This window comes from Sinohyriopsis cumingii, chromosome 3 (assembly GCF_028554795.1).
Source record: "Sinohyriopsis cumingii isolate HCF-2022 chromosome 3, ASM2855479v2, whole genome shotgun sequence".
Classification (NCBI taxonomy): Eukaryota; Metazoa; Mollusca; class Bivalvia; order Unionida; family Unionidae; genus Sinohyriopsis; species Sinohyriopsis cumingii.
In genome coordinates, this window is record NC_142963.1 from 51,814,404 (window position 1) to 51,838,735 (window position 24,332).

General features: G+C 35.2%; 1 protein-coding gene across 1 annotated transcript in view; it reads left to right on the forward strand.

Annotated features, from left to right (window-relative positions):
- LOC149802848 (neuropeptide SIFamide receptor-like) overlaps positions 1–23,369 on the forward strand; it is a 41,326-nt gene extending 17,957 nt beyond the window's left edge. The window contains exons 2-3 of the mRNA XM_089952306.1: positions 14,691–14,790; positions 20,716–23,369. Of these exons, the coding sequence (XP_089808432.1) occupies positions 14,691–14,790; positions 20,716–21,535 (920 nt within the window). The 3' untranslated portion in view covers positions 21,536–23,369. The remainder of the gene's footprint in view (positions 1–14,690; positions 14,791–20,715) is intronic.
- Positions 23,370–24,332: the final 963 nt, after the last annotated feature.

Consider the following 24,332-nt stretch of genomic DNA (forward strand, 5'->3'; position numbering starts at 1 on the left):
AACATATTAGTTCTCTACTGTCCAATAGGTATCATAGAACGATATCACTGGACAACAAATTTTTACAAAAGTCATGTTACTGAAATAAAATTAGTCAATTCTTATCAATTTTTATGTGCTGAACACGAATATGACAGTCAAATTGCAAAATTGGCTCTAGTTTTTTTGTAATCTGCAAGAAATTAATGTTTACATAACGAAATGCATTCCAATAGTAAAAGGTCAACTGTAATAGCCTACCTATAAAAAATCAAGTCATTGACTACATCTTAGATTTCTTCGCCTGTCTCTTGTACAGCTGTTCGGGAGCATCTCTGAGGAGTGTCCAGCAGTAGTCAGCCAGCATTGTAGTGGACCATTTTCCCTGGTATCTTTGTTCCATTGTTGCGATATCTTGATGAAAACGTTCGCCGTGTTCATCACTAACAATACCACAGTTGCTAGGAAAGAAATCCAAATGGGAATGAAGGAAGTGAATCTTTAGAGACATATTGCAGCCAAGTTTCTTATACTTCATCAACATGTCTTCTACTAGTTCCTTATAGTTTTCTGCCCTAACATTTCCGAGGAAGTTTGTAGAAACTAGGCGAAAAGCATTCCATGCTTGTTTCGCGTCACCTTCCAGCAAGTTGTTGAACCGGTCATCTTTGAAAAGCTCTCGAATCTGAGGACCCACAAAAACTCCCTCTTTAATCTTTGCTTCGCTGAGTCGAGGGAATTTTTCATGCAGGTATCGGAATGCTGGCAAAGTCCGGTCAATGGCTTTCACGAAGTTCTTCATCAAACCTAGTTTGATGTGAAGGGGTGGTAGCAAGATTTTCTGAGCCTCAACCAGAGCTGGGTGTTGGATATTCTTCTCTCCAATGGCTACATTCTGCCTGTGAGTCCATTCCTTCCTCATGTAGTGCATTTCCCTTGCTCGGCTATCCCACTCGCATAAGAAACACATGTATTTTGTATATCCTTGCTGCAGTCCCATTAAAAGGGCAACTACCTTCAAATCACCACAGAGGTGCCAGCTGTACTTGTTATACTCAATGGAATTCAGTAGCTGCCTTAAGTTATCGTATGTCTCTTTCATGTGGACAGCATACGCTACTGGAATAGATGGAAGAATGTTTCCATTGTGCAAAAGCACAGCCTTGAGACTCAGTTTCGAAGAGTCCACAAATAGTCTCCATTCTTGTGGGTCATGAGTGATTTTTAAAGCATTCATGAGGCCCTCAATATCGGAACAGAATATCATATTACTTTCCTTTCTGAAGAAAGGCTCCAATTGCTGGTGGCGCTTTCGATATGCAGTAATTGTGACATCTTCTTCTAGAAGATTCCATTGTTGGAGTCTTGATCCTAGCAATTCTGCCTTGTTCTTTGATAAGTCCAAATCACGAATCAGGTCATTTAGTTCTTCCTGTGTTATTCTGTGTGGGGTTGATGATGCACCACAGTGAAAATCTGGATCACTGCATGCTGATGGACCAGGAGAAGAACAGGTCGACTCACCTTTGTCTTCGTCAGATGAATCAAGAGAATATTCTGCTGGAGGTTCTGGAATAGGAAGTCCCTCACCATGTGGAACTGGTCTCAATGCAGACGGAATGTTTGGGTAGACTATTCTCGACTTCTTTCGCTTCGTTATTCCGCCGGAAAGAGGAGGAACCAAGCAGAAGTAACAGTCATTTAGGTGGTTGCTTGGCTCTCTCCACACCATTGGGACTGCAAACGGCATTGATGACCTTTTGCAATTCAACCACTGTGAAAGCTGTGTTGTACATGTAGCACAGCATATATGCGGAGCCCAAGGCTTGTCTTGGTCACCAACCTTGCATCCGAAGTAAAGATGATATGCCTTCTTCACTTGAGAATTGATACTTTTCTTCTGGTTGGCAAATGTCACTTCCCCACAAATATAGCAAAAATTGTCCGCGGTATTAACACACTTTCGAGGCATTACTGTTCTTTACTGTACGTAAATGGATAAAATAATAAGTTTTATGTAACAGTAGCTTGAACTGTCTCGCACAACGTCTAAAATATTTTAAATGCTGAACCTATCTGATTGGGCTTTATATAGTACACTGCTTACGTCAGCTTCAGCAGCCGCCTGGCATTAGTATAATAGGCCTACACATGTATAGTACACTGCTGACGTCAACTTACTTCAGCAGCCGCATGGCATTAGTATTGCATTGCATCAGAAAATGATGCAATCAACTGTGGATGATGTGAGCATGATGGTATTATGCAATGTTACATCATTATTCCGGATGTTGCTGCAGTCCTACTGGAGAAATTTACACAGTGAAACATAGAAAATGAGGTATATGAATATCTTCAAAACGAGAGCCAATACAAATTTTTCACGGTTATATTCGTGTTCGGCACACCAAAATACTACAGATTAGGGCCTTTTCAAGTCAGTAATGATTTCACTGTTGACCAGTGTATTCTGCTGTCTTCTTTGTGGGTCCTACATGGATTGGAGCAACGGTGAGTAAGTTGTTAGTGTAGTGCACGACTTGTGACTGAAAGGGTGAGGTTTCGAATCCTACCGTCAGATCAGCCATTGTCCGCTAGTTCATTCATAACGTGTTCCAATATGCGAAGTTCTTCAAGAATCACGTGATTGATGGATATCAGAAAACAATGAATAACATGCCGTATTAAAGAAAGGAATTTTATTTTTATTTTTTGACTGTCCAGATTCAGATATAAAACTACCGTGATGAGAGTGATGGGCACATACTTTCACGGGTTTAAATTTGTTGCTTCTGCTACTGGTCACCAGCAGAACTCCGCTTTATACAAAACGACTGAGTTCTTGTGGAAAGACACAGGACGAGATAGCTAAGTACTCAAGACTTACGTTAAGCAATGGATGTGTGAATCGTTTGGTACGTTTATGATGGGGTGGATGTCCTGATCAAAGGAAGGAATGAAGAAATGATAACACAATATCCAGTTTAATGTTTCGTTAGTAGTTTCCAGTTGTATCAACTGTAATAGTACCGAAAAATAATTTTAATACTGACCTCGTCATATATCAGATTATAGACAGAATCTCGCTTGAGAGAACTCAATGCAAGGCCGGTGCATTCTTCACCGCATTGGAAGCAAATAACATTTTAGTTCTGGCAAGGACATATGTTAAGTTATATAACTATCATAGACTAACAAGACAAGAACGCATTACTGTATCCATAGCTAGAATAGACTAACTATACAAGAAAGCATTAATATTTCTATATATAGAATAGACTAACAAGAAAAGGAACCATCTCAATTTTTATAGTTAAAACATATTAACAAGAAGAGGAAGCATTGTAATTTCTCTAGCCAAAATGCCATAACAAGAAAAGGACCCATTTCAATTTCTAAAGCTAGAATAGACTAGCTGGACAAGAACACATTTCAATTTATATAGCTAGAATAGACTAACCGGACAAGAACACATTTTAATTTATATAGCTAGAATAGACTAACCGGACAAGAACACATTTCAATTTATATAGCTAGAATAGACTAACCGGACAAGAACACATTTTAATTTATATAGCTAGAAAAGACGAACAGGACTCTTTTAAATCAGAACAGACGATGGACCTTGCATAAGAATGATCGAGAGCGTTGTGCATTCTGCAACAACTAAACTTTTGTACAAAATATCTGAGTTATGATAAGTCGTGGGACGATCACATCATGGCCTTTTCAAGGACTGTCTATCGGATTTCTCTCCCCTCCCCCCCCACCCTGTCTGTCTGTCTGTCTGTCTGTCTGTCTCTCTATATATGTATGTGTATATATATATATATATATATATATATATATATATATATATATAGTGGTAGAAAGAGAGAACAAGCATTATGATAAATTACTAACCCCTAGGAGAGAATTTCAATATGGATTTAATAGACTTATGTGTGCATTCTCATTAAATTTTGCATTCAAACCTCTCCAGCTATTCTGTCTGTTGTATAAATCGATTGGTTACCACTGACATAACGGTGATATGGATAAATGTTTAAATAAAAAATCGATTAGTATCCGTCCTTTCTTCAGGCATATATCTTGCCAAAGCCATTATCTTCCTGACGGCAAGATTATATATGACTGCATATGAAGGATGTCCCTTATGAATCAATTCTTCACAATAGCTGGACGTATGTTTCCACGTCTATCTCTCCGGTTTTGGGAGGAACATATACTAAATAATATATTGTTTCTAATCCACTAGATTTATATAAACAATATTACGTACAGATTATCCGATGGGTAGAACTTCATACAGCATGGTTATGCAAAGTCGAACAGAAACCATTGATGGTGTATGTTTTGGAATTTGCACTGTTGGCACACTTGTAGTTTTATCGAGTGTTAATTACCAAGATATTATGTTTAATTTCTAATCTACTCATATCTAATTGCTTATAAATCTCGACCAACTGACTGACACTCCCGAATACACGGCTCATGCCTTAAAGGTGATAAGTGTAAGAAAAACGTTTGATATTACGTTCCGAGACTTCGTCAAATAGTAATCATAATTTAAACCACCAACTCATGGACACTTCTATATACTACCTAGGGATAATGATGTGTTTGGACTCTCGATGACCCATTTCATGATTCGGATCTAAATTAAAACACGATTATCATCTTCAGACAGAACCCTGTGAGGAATTACATCAATTAATCTAAATCACACCAAAAGATAGCTCTGAAACAAATTCAATAGTTTAAATACACATATGGATAAGTCCGATATAAAAATGTTGTACAAATGTATATTAACACGATTTAGGCTGTACACATTGTCCACTTTCTACAGCTAAGTCACAGAGTGCATTCGTTTTTGCACCAAACATGGAATTTAAATCGTTCTGACAAAGACGTGGAACCAAAAACAAATTTTGGCTTATCCACAATGTGATATTATAAAATTCTAGACCACAGGTTGCTTAATTTTTTTTAAGGGAACATTTTATGAAATGTTTAATTTTTTAACATCGTTATGGCTCTTGTAGAAAAAAATAGAATGCATTGAAACGTGATTGGAAACGTTTGCATTTCTCTTTATCTTAGCTTTTTTTAATCAATAATTAATGTTGGAATGTTACTTGATTTTTAAAGCTTATATATTCCTGACGGAGGATGCGTTAAAATAGCTACTGATCAAATGAATTCATTTCGAAGGGAAACACATCACGGTTCATAAGAGATCAACACCAAGGAATCTAAAGAAACATAAAAAATGTTTGTACATAAAATAGATGCAGTTAGTACATCCGTTCTGTTTCCGTCCAAAAACAGAGAAATGGAAACACGTAGTGAAGAATATTTGCATTATTTATCAACATTATGAGAGAAAGACAAGTTATCAGATGATATTTCAACTTGCATTTTTTTTTAAAAGAGCCAGCGTTTTAACTTGAAGATTGTATCAGAACTTGTATAATTTATCTGTTGATAAAACGAGACCAAACATGCCCTAGTGATCTAAAAATTATCCATTTGAAACACGGGAGGTTTTTATCTTTTACGGTGTCATAAGTTATCGCAAACTGTTTATCGTCAGTTTCCTTCATTTCATACAAATTGAAGCATTTATTCGGTATTGTTTAAAAAGTACTTTAAAATATCAGTTCATTTAGCGTATTTGCTATACAAGTAAGATTCCGGAAGAAATAACTTTCCTGCCAGGCTAATTATAATAAGCTGGTCAATGATATGGTTTTAAAAAAATTAAAATTAAAAAAAATAATTTCACAAAAGTGGAGAAAAAGATTTTATAATTGTTTGAGTCACAAATATTTTCATCATCTGAGGTTATTTTTTCCACGTTTTAACTGTACTTTAATATACTGAAATTCCATTGTGATAAAATAGACGGCATTGTTTGATTTATTTACATTATTTGTAAAATAATGATTGCGATAGGCAAAATTATTTGGAATAATCGAAGAAAAATGGAAAACACACATAGTTTATAGCTTTTAAATTTTGAATTATACAAACTCATACTTCATCGGTGTCCTTGAAATATTTATTTTGCATTCATTGATGTGATTATTTGTTAAATTCATTACGTATTGAATTAATTCATTTGCATTTTTGTATATATTCATTTATAAATTACTCGTGTGATATTGTTAAAATAAACCAGGTGATTGAAGGCTTAGGTTCAAAAGTTAAAAGTATTACAAGCTTGCGTGATAAATAAGGTACAAAACTTCAAAACAATTTCCAGTAAATTTGATTAAAAAAATTGCTGAATTATATATAAAAAATATGGAAATGGTATAAATATTTTAAAAAATGAGAGATAACCACATATAAGTAACTGCGTTGAGATGTAACAAAAGAATGCAACAAACTAACTGGAAATTATTAAAGGACCGAAATTGTAAAAGCAATGAAATTTAGGGTACCCCATTCACCAAATATTGCTTCACAGCAATTCACTGTTGACTTAAATACTTGTGCGAATAAATTATATTTACAGTAAAGGTGTAAAACAATACAGTTTTTAAAGTAGCAAGCAGTAGGAGATATCATTAATGCAATGGCGGAATGTCACGTGATACGAATATGGTCGCACCATTTAATAAGGTAACGGAAGGCACTTAAACGACTCTTTGTCACTCATATAACAGAACAAAGATGAATTCAATGTGCTTACATGTACACAGAAGAAGGTATTCATATATTCATTTTCTTTTTAGGCATTTCCTCACACACAGACACACGGGCACACACACAGAGGCACTCACACACACATGGATGCATATCACACACACATGCATGCATGCATGCATATATATATATATATAGAGAGAGAGAGAGAGAGAGAGGGCTAATATTATCTGTCGGTCAATCTTTTTAATTAAAGGTTACACAAGAAATGGTTTAATTGTCTCTCACAATTAACCATGAGATAATCAAGAGAGTAGGATATTCTTGAATTAAAAGCAGAGATAATCTCTGTCACCTACCTTGCAATCCAGAAATGTGAAAATAGCGAGTCAGGCAAGGAAAAGTACATGCAGGAAGATACTTAATTTTTTTTCTTCACATTGCTGTCATTGTACTAATTTTGAATGTAAGCTGAAAATAACGATGGGAGCATGACACAGTCTTTTAAATAGGTTTATTCGTATCAGCGAAACTGGCTTTGAAATATTTGTTGCATAACTGACAAGACTGAACTATGAGAATGACTTATGACACAATGTGTAAGCTTTATATGTAGTGCATTGGGTATCCGAGACTCAGATCGCTGTTTCGTAACTGTCAGTATTCATCTCTCCGCCTAAATGTGCTTGATATATTAGATGCTTGCCTTTCGTTATGCCATGGTATACAACCTCTGTACCACTTATTAATACGTGAATGACAGCTCTTGTACAATATTTTTCGCTCCACTCTATCGAATCTCTGCCTGGTGCCTTCGAAACGTCATACGCTGACTGAAATATTCTTTACAGTGATGCCTATGGTTAGAAACAAAGATTTACATATGTGACCTAATCAATATTAATATTTCTAATTGGCTTTTTTTCAGTTTGCGAAGTTAAAATAAAATCGTGATTAGTTTGCCCGGTATTTCAACCTAACTGACATGAAATATACAATACTAACCCTGTGATTAATGATAAAAGCCATTCTTCAAAATAGTCTCAAATAGCAGATACAAGTTATTAATAACTTCCCTGTTCTTGCCTTCTTAATCTTGAAGGTCATAGACGCACACTATAAACCAATGATTTAATTCGTTTGGACTATTCACATAATCCCTGTATGTCCGGATATACTCAACCTTATGTTTTCGCCTTTTGTCTTTTTTTATTTTCAAGCACAATTAACGAAATCATATGCCGTTCTGCATTAGTACATGTATCTATTTTTGTATTATGAATGTAATATACTCCTAGAAATAGCTTGGGACTAATTGTTGAAATAAAAAAATTGTAAATGCCCTTTGCTTGACTCGTACATGCATGTAGGTCTTCGAAATATTTTCGTATGAAAATATTTCGTCCGTAATAACGGTATGACACATGAGTGCAACCACTCATATAACTATTTTGAAACCATGATTCTTACGTCATAATACGTTATAATACTTTGACAGTCGTCATACATATCCACATTATTTTATTATTAATCAATTATTAATTTTACAGTAACTGTTTTGCAATAACAGCAGTATTAATGATCAAAAAGATAATTACCTAAGAAACTGTGCAAACATTTCACGACACATCTCTACGCTAATTCAAGCAGCATTGTGTTATCATAGACTGTGATAAAAATACAATATTTGTCTGATGCATATTTCTTATAATGAACCAGGTCTTAATTATCCAATAAAAATGAACAAGATATATTCATCTTAATTTTTGACATCACAGTGAAAGTATAAGCATGGCTGTATTTGGCATAATTCAGAATTGTTCATTACTTGACATAGGTTGGGTGATTGTTAGACAAACGACAAACCACAGTTTTTGTTTGTAATAAGAGACTTACGAAATATCACAGACATTGATGTACAAGGTATATTCTTACCTATGTGACATGGAAAACGCGCGCGTGTGTGTGTGTGTGTGTGCGTGCGTGTGTGTGTGTGTGTGTGTGTGTGTGTGTGTGTGTGTGTGTGTGAGATTTGGAATTTTGACGGTGCTTGTAAAATTTGTCAGTCATATCGCTACAATGTCTGCAGTGTGGCAGTTTATAGTGATGTATAGCACTGGGGCATCATGCCACAGACGTGTAGTATCAAGTCCCACCCAGTCACATTATCCGGACACCAGGCCGACCAGCCTTAACACTAGCCTCTTAATGCTGAGCGCCTAGCAAGGCAGCTGTTAGTAATATTTTGATAAGTCTATGGTATGGCTCGGCCGGGTTCAAACCCGCGACCTTCCGCATCCGAAGTGGACGGTTTAACCACACGGCCACCGGAACGGTGTCATGGAAAGTTGTACTATTTAAGAAATTTCAAATGATATAAACCACGTCATATACGTTCATATCTGCTGTCAAAATATGTTCATTATTAGCTATAAACTAGAATGTTGGAACATTATTAAAATCGTATAACAGAACTCTTACCCACTTGGCAGAGCAGAGTCAGAAACATTAGCTTTGATAGGAAACATGTGGGACGTCACGGGCGGGACTTAAGATTTACGGCCACTGCGGTGTATACAATTACATTACAATTATATTTTCAGAACTAAGTTAACGTATACTATTAGCTTCATGTTTTTCAAGCCTCGGAACTTGGTTGCAATCAGTGTCGTTTGATAACTAGCCTAATTGGTCTTCATCATAATAATGTGTTCTAACCTTCCCCGTCCGGTAGTAGTTCGTGCAATTTGACTTTGTATAGGTGAATATATGATATGCTTATACCGACACAACGTCTTTCTACAGTAAATGAGATTTTTAAAATATCCGCACAATCTTAATTACGTCCATTATTTTGCCTGGTTGGCGTTTGGTATACTGGTAGAGAGTCTCAAATTACATAGCATAGATCTTGAATGGTCGTACATTAATCACTTTGAGATGAAAATCATAATTTGAGGAGTTCTGTGGGAAAACGCTCGCTATCTCTCCTATACGCGATTTCTTAAGTCTCTAAAATAGAGTAGAGTCACCCGTGCTTTACTGTTTATGAAACTAATTTACAGATGTAAAGCTTCTTTGTGAATGCCTGAAGGAATGCACCAAATCGTTATTAAATTCCAATGACAAAAGTTGTTTTGAAATGCATTTATTTTTGGTGTAAGAATTTCCTTTCTTCAAAATTGATGTCATTTTGCTGGGTTAAATATGGCGATGTGCCATTTCTATCCAAGACGGAACAGAGGAATGAAATCACATGATTTAAAAGGGCGGTAAACAAATAATTCAATGGATATACAGAATGGGGAGTGAAATATAATAAAGGATAAAATCAAAAAGTACACTCTCAGATAAACCTCATCGTATTCATAGAACCATATTCTTAGGAAATCTTACCTTTCCAAGACTAGTGTACATGGTAACCTTAATTAGACAAGTGCGAAACTGAGAGAATTATTTTAAAAATGGAAACACTACCTGTATAATACGAGCCACACAACAATATACAGGATGACAAGCAGTAGCGTACCTGTTGAACAAGCAACATAGAAACAAGAAACGAAAGTAGAAGATGTATAACGAAGAAATTGAGATTACATTCTTCGAACTGTTGATGGATGAAAAAGTCTCGAACGCAGGTAATTAGTTAAATGGGCCTCCTACTTCTTCAAAAACATCCGTTTTACAGAACTATCCTGACTAGACAGGAGCGTCCCTCTTTAAAATCGATGATGTAATATAGCCAATAGTCAATCAAGTTGACAAGATGAATTCTACGGAAATGAAAACATTAGCCAAAAATCTTAACGAAACTAGGAAATAAAACTGAGTTTAATCTCTTAGCAAAGCTTGAAATATCAGGCAGTATTTTCTGGGTTATTTTGGAGACGAATCTTAATCGAACGGCAGAAAAAGGTTGACTTAAAACTCGAAAATCCATCTATATGCCGTCATTAGAATATCTGACCGTCAAACAGCAATGGTCAGTTTTTTTATTTATAAGATGCGTTCTCTGGCGATTCTGATTTCGTCTACATGCTAATAGACCTCTGTCCAACAATATCGTCCTGTTCAGTTGATTGATTAACGAGTTTTCTTCCAAGATAACACGAGTAGAGCCAGTCTTGACGATGTTGATTGGGATTCTTTCTCCTGATTACTTTCATAGTTTTCAGTTTTGATTTGCATTTATTTCCCTAAAACCGTACCTTCTTTCATAGTGCACGACGTTGGAAGAATGTTTAGTTACCGTTGGGCTTGTGAAAGATCAGGTGGACAGGAGAATTCACATATTTAGAGAAAGGTGGTGATACTCACCTGTAATAAACAACGTTTTTGGCCAAACACATTCTAACTAACTTCAGATACACATGTTTCTTGACGCTGTAGCAATGTTTAGAAACGTACACAGAGTTCTTAGAACGTTGGTGATGATGTCAATGCTATCTTCTTTTTACAGGTGGAAGTGAATAATGAATAAACTATCTTATTCAGGTTTGGGATAAAACTTCTTTCATGCCCTGCCAGAGAAGGAAGCATACAGGCACCAAATTATTGATTTTTAAACTTTTTAATTGAAAAATACATGTTTAATAAACTTCATTGCACATGTACAAAATGACTTTGGTATAAAATGTTCATCGGTTATTTATCACCTTACCTTATGACGCAACAGTCATTTGATAGATGCTGCCATGAACGGACCAAAATATTAAATCACGCATTTATGCTGCCATTGGACAGGATTGTGCCCTAATTTTGGTCAACTGGCCTTTAAATCAACACACACGCAAGTCTTGTCATACACTTTAGGCACTGACTCTGCCATGACGTTGGTGTATTGATCTACTGGATAAGGTGTGTCGATGTCTATCACCGGTAACATCTGTTCTCGTTTCAAACCTGCCATTAAATGGACACAAAGGTTTTCTCTACGTCATTCTTTGACGATCCAACCAGCATGTTCAGACTTTCGTTCGAGAACCAAGGCACTGTTAATAACGTGTAATATAAAATGTATGCACACTGTGTTTTAAATTATATGTTTTTAGGAATCAATATGTACCAAGTTTATGTTGCTAAAGCAAACTGTATGCACGTACAGGTGTGTTGCGCTTAGGGTGGTTTGTGCGTACTTGTAAGAATTCTTTTCATTGAATGAAAATGGAGGAAATATTTAGCGAACAACCAATGACGTTATATTATGTTTAAGTCCCATTTGAACGGCCTATATGTCAAAATGATATATAGTAACCAGTATTATTTCTTTTCTTTTAGCTTTTGTTTGGCCATAGTCCATTAGCTTCACCTTTGGTCCATACAATGAAGATCACCATTTACAGATGCTTACAGTCCCTTAATAACTCTGGTTAAATACAATCAGATTAGTTACACTGTTACCTGACGACCGTGATTTCTGGAAGAACTTGATTGATTTTAAATCTTGATACGCCAGATGACATCTCGTCCATTGGATGCATATATTCCTTGCTATATCAATGAGGCGTGCTACAAATACAGAAGTGACGAACTCGCATTTGACATCACTACCTCTGTGATGCGAAATGAAAATGATGTGCATTAGATCCAATGACGTTTGAAAATATATTTTCAGAATCTTGGACAATGACTAATCAACATTTAGGTGATGGAAATTCAAAAATAAATGTGTTTCCCGTTATATTTATTTGAGTACATCTACATAAAGTAAACGTATAACAGGTGGTCTTTTTTGTTGACAATAATTTAGGTCCTATTAACTTCTGAAAAGAAGAAAACGATTTCTCTCAATCCGAAATCGTCAGCTCATTTGAGGATTCTCTCAAATTAGTAGCTTTAAAATCATTCTTGGTGAAAAATGTGGTTAAAATTGCTAAAGGAAAAAGTGGAAATAGCATGGTACAAACATCTTGTATGAATGATTCCTAATGCTGAATCAAAGCCTTCTGTATTATGAGGTTATCAGACTGTTCACTAGCGAATTACATATATAGTTATGAAAAGTTCATTTTCAGGCCTACTTATTCTTCTACAAAGTCTTGGAGTAGGCGATGTGAAACTTATGCCTGCCATTAAAGTTGCCCTGCATGATTTATCAATTGGTCATTTTGTTGACAACTTACACCTTTCAACCGTCTAGATTATCCCGGAGAATCGTAAATTACGCGATTTATTCTGAAAGCAAATATAACCGGTCTCAGTATTCACTTCCGTTCCCTAAATAACGTTCAGTATATAAATTGTCCGACTATTTAGTTTTACCGGGATACATACCTCCAGGCAACATCTTGACTACAGAGCGAACCTCTGCTTCCTTTTGGATCATATATATGTATATCTTGGTTTGTGATCAATAGTGTGTCACCGATTGCTTCATCTTTATTCATAGACATATCAGATTTGCACCTCCCTTTGTGATGGAAATAACATATATTGATAAAATGATACTTTATATTCATATCACTAGTTTTTTTCTCATGTTTCGTCTGGATGCATACATACAATATATATATATATATATATATATATATATATATATATATATATATATATATATATATATATATATATATATATATATATATAATCTATGTAGAGGAATTTATTTAAGTCATGAGTTCTTTTTTCTTTGTTTTATTGGTTGTTTTATAATACAGACTTAAATGTGAACTTTAACTCTTTAAACCTCCGTTGTATATAAACTTTCAAGAAAATTAAAAATGTTATCTGGTACAAGTGTGTATTGAATTGAATTTTTCCTATGGCATCTTTTCTTTTGGTGAAGGTTTGATAAAAAACATTGTTATAATGGACATATTACGTTAATCTTAATGAGCTACGAAAAGCACTTCAGATGGAGAAAAAAATTACTTCGTTTTAACGAAAAGATAAATGCAGTATCATTGTTATCAGCTTGTATCTGTGCTGTCATTATACATATAGAACGTATTTCAAGGCCTTCAACTACCGTCTGTCCTCGCTTATAAGTCATGCCCATTTGCAAATTGCACATACCTAGGTCTGTCGTAGCATAATGTGCAATCTGATTAGGGTCTACGCAGTTTGTTAGGAGTAATCAGCAGAGCGAACACCATAGAACCTGATCTGCTGGCGCATTAAACGACGGCAGATCAGAGTCTATGTCGTTTGGATTCGGCCTCGACTTATAAACGATTATAAATGGTTATTATCACCTTCTCTCAGGCAAAATGGCAAACTGATTGTGTATTACCATGCAGAAGGTGTGTTGACATCACGCGCAACAGCAATGTTAATCTGGAGACAACCATCCTGATACATTTTAGCCGTCTTACCATAAATCATCTGATAGCTCCGATGGCCTAGGCTGTTAAAGCATCTGCCTTGGATGTGGGTGGTCGCGGGATCAAACCCCAACCGAGTCGGACCAAAGACTTTTAAAAATGGTTCTAGCAGCTGCCTCGCTTGGCGATCAGCCGTGTGAGGTTAGTGTTAGGACTTGTTGGCCTGGTGTCAGGATAATGTAACTGGGTGGTATATGATGCTAGACATCACTATAAACTGCCACACCGCAGACGTACCGATATGACTGGAAAATTGTTAAAGTTACGTTAAAAATCTGAAATCACACACACACACACACACTATCTCTCTCTCTCTCTCTCTCTTGAATCTTGTTTGACACGAATCTTTTCATTTCCTTTATACTTCAAAGCGTTTTTAATTGACACGATTATACTGACTAGTTGTACTCAACTTATTAGCGTGTATCTTCGGTAATTTAAAAAGTCACCATAGGTTCCATAGACGATACATATCTTGTAAAGTGCTCTTATTCATGACGGTTGGAAACGGAGTCTGCAAGAGTAACATGCAAAAAACTGTTCGATATGCTTTGAGTTGTTCAGAAAATGCAAATATTGGTGTAATTTAATGAAATTATGACACTAATAAAGTACCGAGATTATAATTATCTTTGTTTCAAATTATATCATCTATATCACTTTTGTTACTGTGTAACACAATACCATTCATTTTTACTTGTGTCAGTTAAAGTTATTTGAAATTTATTACAGGATGGAGGTTTGGAGCTTTCCTGTGTAAAGCAGTGCCCTATACCCAGTCCGTTGTGCAGTGTGCATCCGTAAACACACTGGCTGCAATAGCTATCGACAGGTATGGAAACTTGTTCTTTTATGTGATAATTAGACATTATATTATATATGCTTGATGATAGTAGGCAAAATTAATATTAATATTAATGTCTATTAATATTAATAATAATTAATATTAATAGCAGGCAGAATCCAAGCAAGGTGATGGGTGCCGTTTACCCGCGGACTTGGGTTCGAATCTCCGTAGGGTACGAATAAAACATTTTCTAACCTGTATGATAGTATTATTTGTATTAAATTATTAATTCTGCCTACTATTATCAAGCATTCTTCTATAGGAATCCAGGGATAGCACTTTCCGTTCTGTCTGTTGCATATTTACAATTTTCTATAATTAATTCTATATACCTTGATATCTTTCATAGGAATCCGGAATGACTGTGTAGATATATGTGAATTAATTATTTGGTCGTCATGCGAGTGTGTCTGCTACACACGAGTGCATAAAATACCGACTGAGTAAAATCATTTTTTGTGATGTATGCTTAGTCGAGAGGGAATATAGGCTCGTGTGTACAGGCAAGGCGATGGGATCTGGGTTCGAATCTCCGTAGATTACGAATTAAAAAATTTCTAACCTGTATTATAGTATTATTTGTATTTATAAACATCGACGACAAGGTTACAAAGCAAGAACCGACATTTCAATCTATATTCTCATTCCGAATAAACTAGTTGACTTCTGCCGTTCAAATTGGTGTTTCTTAAAATTTGCTATTTTTCAGATGTCTTGATTCATTTCTTTACATACGAATAACTTACTCCTTTGTTCAATTTGCCTCTGACACTTTATAGAAATACTGATTTTACTTCGTACTGAAAGAAATATTATGGACTGTACTATGATAATTTGCTGTGTATCAAACAAAACATTAATATCACGTGATTCTTGATGTCGCAGTATGAAAACAAATCAATATAATAATGTTGTGTGACGCCAATGAAATGAAACATTGAATTTTATATCATGGCATGAATCATTATTGATATGCAAGTTAGTAAAAACAACAATATTTACGAAATTTTAAGAACAAATGTAAACTGTATTCATTACTTTATCAAATTAAGCTCGCAGTTTTATTTTATATTTAGTTTTAGTAAACTTCTTATTCTACGGTAATACATGTGACTGTCTATAAGCTAGACCCCTTCATAAAGCCTATTTGAATGTGGCTCTGATAGCAGCATCCGTCTCTGGACTGCGTCAATTTTCTCCGCGAAATGAAAATATGCACGTGATCATTTTCTTTGGCTAAGTATTTGCTGACCACTGCAGTTTCATTACTGGAAATTGTTAAGACAGTGCCGTTATAGGAAACATATGTAGGTCCTACGGACAAATATTGTAACATGTAGTTTACTCTTTAATATGTAGAGTTAATTGAAGACGATGTTCATAGGGCGAAATTAACTTCCAGCCTTAAAGAAAGTGGCTGTCATACTTTCAATAATCTAGGCTACCGTCTTGCAATACATTCCAAAAAGGTCCCTGTTTTTGGAGCGCAATGCACTTTTTATAGTAGACATTGATTACTAATTACTTAATAAATATTTTATCAACGGGGTTATTAAGATGAATTTAAGCTATATAAGTTTTATTAAGGCAAACCAACGTTTGTCTTAAAATTTGTTTTCTTTGATGCCATTGTAAATTAAACAGAATGCATAGCCATCATCATGAACTAATGCCAAATTATTTCCGAACACAAGTTACATACAGCTATCACAGGTAATGTTACCTTCATATCTACATTTAAAGCTAGTACATATAAATTTAGAAAATTACAGTGGAATAAAAAGAGGTTATCCTCTGCATAGATATTTCTCAACATTCCAGAATCAATAATATTCTTTATAATACATAGATCTTGATGACTGACTTTCCTTTTCATACCAATTTTGGCACATAAAATCTTTTTAATGTCTGAAACAGTTAACGCATGAAAAGGTTTTTCGATAGATCAAAATTCAAACAGTCTTCTTTAACATGTTCACCATTTCTGAATCAGTTTAATCTTAGCTATGTGCTTGACGGTTTTTTGACGACATTTCGCCTAAATATGTATTGTTGAGATTCCCAATGATAATAATTCATTTAGTTTCGATTTCACTAGTCAGTGTTATCATTAAAAGCAATGCACAATAACAGAGGTAGGTATTTAAGTCGATACATAAAAGAGTAGAATTGTGAATACAACTAATGAAAGAAAGAACAAACGGACGTGCACACGAACAATACATGAATATAAGGAAAAGTAGACAAATAGGAGAATTACGAAATATATTAATTAGCACACGAATTAGAGTAAGCAAGATAATGAGCGACCTTAACATTTCGCAAACGGACATTATCATTGTACTGAAGCCAAGAATGGAAATACAAGATGCAAATTACGACAATGAACGGATGTTGCTATTGAATTTTTTTTTATTGACCTTTTTATTCGACTTTTTCTATCACTGACTATATATTATACGTTTTATATCATTCACTGTTTTATTAGATTTTTCTATTACTCACCATTTTATTACTTTTCTATTATTCACTGTTTTATTAGACGTTTGCAATTATTGATTGTTTTATTAGACTTTTTCTATCATTGACTATTTATTAGACGTTTTCTATTATTCACTCTTTTATTAGACGTTTTTTATCATTGATTATTTATTAGACGTTTTCTATTATTCACTACTTTATTATGCTTTTTCTATCATTGACTGCTTTATTAGACGTTTTCTATTGATCACTGTTTTATTTGACTTTTTCTATCATTGGCTATATTAGACGTTTTATATTATTCACTGTTTTTATAGACTTTTTCTACTATTGACTATTTATTAGACGTTTTCTATTATTCACTCTGTTATTAGACTTTTTCTTTCATTGTCAATTTATTAGACGTTTTCTATCACTCACTGTTTCATTAGACTTTTTCTATCATTGACTATTTATTAGACGTTTTCTATTATTCACTGTTTTATTAGACCTTTTCTGTTATTGACTTTTATTAGACCTTTTCAATTATTGACAGTTTCGTTCGAATTTTTCTATCATTGGCTATTTTATTAGACCTTTATACTGACTGTTTTATCTGACCTTTCTGTTATTGATTGTTTTATCTGACCTTTCTGTTATTGACTGTTTTATCTGACCTTTCTGTTATTGACTGTTTTATTAGACTTTTTCTATTATAGATTGTTTTATTAGACCTTTTCAATTATTGACTGTTTTATTAGACTTTTTCTATTATTAACCGTTTTTTTTAGATCTTTTCAATTATTGACTGTTTTATTATACTTTTTGTATTATTAACTGTTTTATTAGACCTCTATTATTGACTGTTTTGTTAGACCTTTCTATTACTGATGGTTTTATTAGACCTTTTCTGTTGTTGACTGTTTTATTAGACCCAATCATAAAACAAGTATCTTCTTAACAAATAAATTACTAAGCCATAGTTCAGCGCAAGCATCACACAGGTGTACACTGCTGGACATACTGTACTAATTGTATGGGAGAATGGGAACTAGTTCGGAAATGGTGAAGATAAAACAGAGTATATATGGTTTTGGCTGAGGGGTCGTCCATTAATTATGTCAACAAAATGGGGGGGGGGAGGGGGTTTGAAGAAGTTTGACAATGGTTGACATGGGGGAGGGGGGAGTTCAAGATACATTGACGTCAACAATGTTATTTTTTTACAATAAATTTAATAAATCAAAAAATAGGAAATTAGTGGGTGCGTTGGTATGGCACACACTCGCTTGCCCGTCAACAGCCCACCAGTTTAATCCTAAACCGGTTGAGCTCTTGCCAAGGAAGTCATAGTCTTGCATCATCATATTTTGTTTTTATTCAATGTAGATTGTAGACTGTAGGCAGATTTTTAAGGGAAGCTGTTACTAAATTCAAAGAATGCACTGAGCCATAGACATCTAAATAGTATAGCTATCCATGGACTTCTATTAAATAGCATCTATGTTATATGTATAGATGCTATATATATTGAAGTCCATGAGCTATCCCTCCAAGGATGGATAACTGAGCGTAGGAAACTTGAGAGCTTGACTATTATACAGTCATCTTTAACATAATACATAAAATAAATTATGTAGCCTACACAAGCATACAACTTCTTCAACCAGATGCAGTAACCTTAATGCCTTACAAATATTGTACACTTTGATAACAGACTCTTGTTCATTTCAGGCAGATGACCCCCTCCCCCCCGACCCCACTTTGCATGTGCTGTAAAATTGCTGTAGCCTATAAACAAAAATTAACATTGCCCCCCACCCCCCACCCGCAAAGAATTCGGCCAATACGAGTGGCTGCCAAAAGACAGAGACAGCTGATGGCAATTATTACTCATAGAAAGATGTTAAGCGCAGAATGGTTAGATGAAGATGATGTTGACTTGTCGGGTGTATCGGTTCCACAAGAAATTAATGAATCAGCCACTATGTCCATTATAACAATTGAGGAACATTTGGCTTCCCCATGGGAAGATGATAGAAGCTAGAATATAAACTCCCGATTTTTTCATGAATTCAAAGTGTTATAGTCAATTTGAAATCTGTTAAACAAGTAAACAAAATGTATTACAATTTATTTGTAGACCTTTTAATTTCCATAATTCTATTTTTAGCATAAAAGCCAGCCGTATAAAATATTGTTAGTTTGTTGAGGGGGGGGGGGGTAAAATTGTATTGGGGGGGTCACTGAAAGTTTGACAGTTGTTGACAAGGGGGGAGGGGGGTAAAAAATTGCCTAAAAATTGTTGACATAATTAATGGACGTCCCCTGACCAGGCTTCTTTGATAAGAATCTTTTGAGACCTTATCTGAAACAAATAGAGACATTATTTTGTTGATGGTATCTCAGTCATGTAACTGACATGAGTTAGGAACACTCATGACTAAAATTAGCACCCGACTGTTTGGTGCTGAATTGAAAGCACGTTTCAAACACACGTGGATCCAGAAAATGCCGCGGTTCATTTGGTTTTCTCTTAACAGAAACTCTCATCCAGGATGCATCTATACTAATAGTATTGAAGTCCATGAGAGAAACTATGTCATGAGCACTCAGAATTTTTTTTATAAAGTTATTTAATTTCTAATATCATGGTGTTTGCATAGGTTTACTATGGGAGCTGAATTACTTCTGTGAGTTCTGTTTCTGTGAAGGCAACATAGCGGTGCAATCTAGTTATTGTGGGTAAACGACATCAAAATCTGTTTGTAGTACCAAGCTGAATTCTTAATCTGCCCTATTGCGTTTTGTAGTGGCCCGTTAAGAAGATAAATTACAAGTGGAAATTTACAGTGGAAATCATACACTGGCTAAATGTAAAGGAAGTTATTGGAAGAGGTGGCAAACGCCCATACTGGAATGTACATCTGTGGAACTTTAGTAATTAATTACAATTAAAAGTATATTGAAACATAATTGTTCAAAGGAAGTGTTCGATGGAAAAAATACGACTATATAAACATTTGCGGAAGAAAACATTTATGCTATCAGAGCTTAGTCGATTTATCCTTTTGCTTTAGCTAGGCGTATTGCGATAGTTGGTATCAAATTTGTGTGCAATCCTACAGTAAAATTGTTTGTTTTTCTTTTTCTCCAGTAGACAATGTTAGCCAAGGTAAAGACGTGAAATGCAATTTATTTGCCTTTAGTTTTTAAACATTTTCAGGCTGTTTTGACCGGTTTATTTTTTACACTATGTGATAACGTTAACGACAAGTATTATTTACCTTAATAAAATTATATGCATCTTTATATCTGTGAGATTCATCAAAAGTGTGAAGATCAAATGCAGCTGTGCACAACGTGTTGTAATTTTCTTTAGAACGATTTTAAATGTAGATTCATCACTAAGCCATAATTTCTGATTTGATTTGTCATTTTTCATTGCAGGTATCTGGCAATTTGCTACACAAGGCATAAAATGAGTTCCATATTTGCTTCTAGAACCACAATCATAATCATTTGGGTGTTTGCATCCGCCATAATGCTTCCACAGGCAATATACTATGAACGTTTTATGCATCCAGTTTACATTGATGTCCCAATGTGCCACCAGCTTTGGCCAGACATTCAGCCACAGAGGTTCTATTTCCTCTTTGCTCTTTTCGTCGTCTGCTATGCGGTGCCACTCGCTTTCATTATGCTGTGCTACCTCCTCATTGCTCACAGAGTTTGCAAACGTAACGCACCGGGGGTTCAGGCAGGAAATGGACAAGTTATTATCCACAGATCAAAAGTCAGAGTTCTTAAAATGCTTGGTATAATTGTCTGTTTGTTTGCATTCTCGTGGTTACCTTTGTATGGAGTATACATTAAGATATACTTTGGAAGTCTGCCAAGCGAAAGTGAAAACCTTTTCATTTTTGAGGTGGTCCTTCCAGTGGCACAATGGCTTGGTGCTTCGAACAGTGGAGTTAATCCAATTATATATTGCTTCTTCAGTAAAAAATACAGACGAGGGTTCAAAAACATTCTGTATTGTCGAATGCATAAGTTTAATTTTCGAAGACATAGCAGAACTACGAATTCACTCACCACCCGATACTTGAATATAGAAAATTCCAGCGGGGAAACAAAACATGCAGATCAAAAATTAGAACAGAACAACCGGGTCTCAAGTAACAAGTATATGGTGGTTGCTTTCTGCAATGGAAAAATGACAGTGTCATTCAGAAGAGAAAATGCAGACAAAGATGATTCGAGTTTTTAGAAATCATCGTTGCTATAATCTGGCATTTTCTTAAAGAACTGTTGTATATATGTCTGTGAACAAGATTAGAGAGATATAATGTTACAATGCACCAATTTACATTTTCTTGGTGTTGATCAGATGACTTTTTAAAAATAAGTGAATTGGTCGTGCTAACTTTGAATTCGATTTCATTGACGCCTCGCTTCTTGACTACTGTGATATAGGTTTAATCATTAAGATTTTGCAACAAATAAAAATTCCGAATTCCACACTGATGGAGAGATTTCTATAAGAAACAAAGTAGCACGCTAAATTGGAAAATAGGTCGGTGTGCCGGAGTGTTGGGGGTGGCGGTCAGTGCCCCTCTCGAGGTCCAGAGTGTGGGTGGGTAGGGGAAGGCCTCCTTAAGGATGCAATTGCGGGGTCCTATGAACCCAGTTTAAACTGCAATGATTGTGAAGGATACGACAATTCATGGCATGTAATTATATTCTTAATCAAACAGTCGAACTCGAATTCATGAACATCAAAATTAGATTCCATAATTGAAGGCAAAAGTATAGTCTTGGCTAAAATTTTGACTTTTTTCATTTTCCATCTTTATTGTTATTTTTATCCACTTGTGTCCCATTGTCTGTGTTAATCACGCCTACTCTTGGATCAGCTCTATGCTTTTATTGTTGTGTTTGGGTGACACAGTTTGCAAACTGTTTGACATTTCGATCGTTTTTGTATTTGAAAGTGACCGCTAGTCTATATAATTTTATCTCTCTTTCAATATGCAGCCCCAGCCTCCACGATCGTATTGCTTAATGTATAGAGCTGTCATTTGGTGGTGGTTGGTTTGGGGTTGGGGTTATCTAAGCCATTTCTTAAGTCGGTCTTCACTTTTGGTGTCAGGCCATTATACTGTTCTTCCTTATCAATACCTAGCAAGGTAGACCATATCAAGTTTTATTTGGCTGTGGCTTTTGTTGTGAAAGTATTCATTAATAATTGGGAAAGAATTGTTCCTTGTCTTGTAACGCATTCTATTGTGGTCGTGCAAGCCATGCACTTTTCCAGTATAGACATCCTATTATCGATAAACATCTCTTTGAATATAAAACACAAAATATGAGTAAACATTGTTTATGTTATTATTGACATTGTCACATCATTTGACTTTGAAAAGATCATTTTCGTTTTGGCTCTTTCATCTTGGCATGTTCCAATGTAGATGCCATAATCACAAAATATGCCCCTTTTACATATATGATAAAAGCAATAAAGTGAAAATAGTCTATCGGCTTATCGTTTCATATATTCTTTATTTGGGTAAGATAATTGAAAGCTCATTTAATTTCATGAGATTTATAGAAACACGAAGAAAGTCACAGTTGCTGTCACATATATGAACCTGCATTTAGGTCTTTATAATTTTGCCCGCACCAACCTAAAATAATTCAACTGAAACAGTTTGGTTCACAATAAGGTAACATCCAACATCTTGTCTATGCCTTCAGGAATATTTATCACATGACTTTTGTTTGTCAAAATGCAGTCGTTTAACTTTTAATTCTATATAAATGTATCTATTTTAAGTGCCAAATATATTAAAACACGCATCGTATTTATAAGAATGTCATGCTAATTAACAATATAAATCAATAATCGTCTATGCTCCTTATTTCACGCTAACGTTACTTCCGAATCAGCTTTTGAAGGATGGAAGAAACTTTATTATGCATAATGTCTTACTGGCAATTTAAGCATTTAAAACTTCTCAGACATGACGTCTATACTATATACTGCTTCTGTACCTGAGTCCTAACTTGAATATGAAATAAAAATGGAAAGACTTGGTTACATAGTACAGCCTTTAATATTTCATTATTCACGTCTCTGTTTGGGGCACTGGGTGGACAAGTTGCTAAAGCGCTCGCCTTTGCCGATAGCTGCTGTCTCACCTTTGTCCGCGCTGGGTCAAGTCTCGGGCTGCGCCAAAGTAGGTATGTGAGAAAGCTTGCCACTAGTTTAACGTGGGTCTGTTAAAACTTTCTCGCAAGACATAGATGTGATCCTCCACACTAAACAAATTCGCTCAATTAACTTCGAATGGGGCACTCTGGATGTCTGGAATGTAATTAGTCAATATAATTTTCTTGAGACCAAACAGCTCGTTAGCACTCGTAATGTTTCATTAATATCAACGGCTCTTATTCAAGCTCTCATTTTGAAATAAGAGTTGTTATAGTATGCATAGTTGTAACACTTCTTGGCTTTCTAACAAAATCCGGCATCAAAATACTTCAGTGGAATGATACATTGGAAAAGAGAAAACTAGCTTAAGATGGAGGGGACCTCAGTCACACGTTGAAGTACGTTTATGCAAAATAGAATCGTGTCAAATATATTATGATTCCTTAATGAAATTATTTGCACAAGTTCAGTAAATGGAAGGTCTTTGCTGAGTTCACGCTTCAACAAAAGAACACTTGATAATGTATCTGCTTAGAATAAATAATTTCATCCAATCGCATAAAGATAGACATGGTGGTGTGTTAAAGCACATAACGTTTGTGATGAACAAGGTACATGTACATGGAATGGCGGCTACAGTAGAACTTTGGGTGTGTGTGTGTGGGTGGTGATGGGTGATGATTGGCCAAACATTGTCGGAACGGCACGAGTGTGTTCCGACTAATGGGGTAATGTGTACAATACTAGTACGGAAAGAGTCTCAAATAGTCGGCAGTTAGTGGCATTTAAAGTTTATTCTTTAATAACATCAATCTTCCCTCAGACTTTTCATTGGTTCTTTGAAGCAACGTCA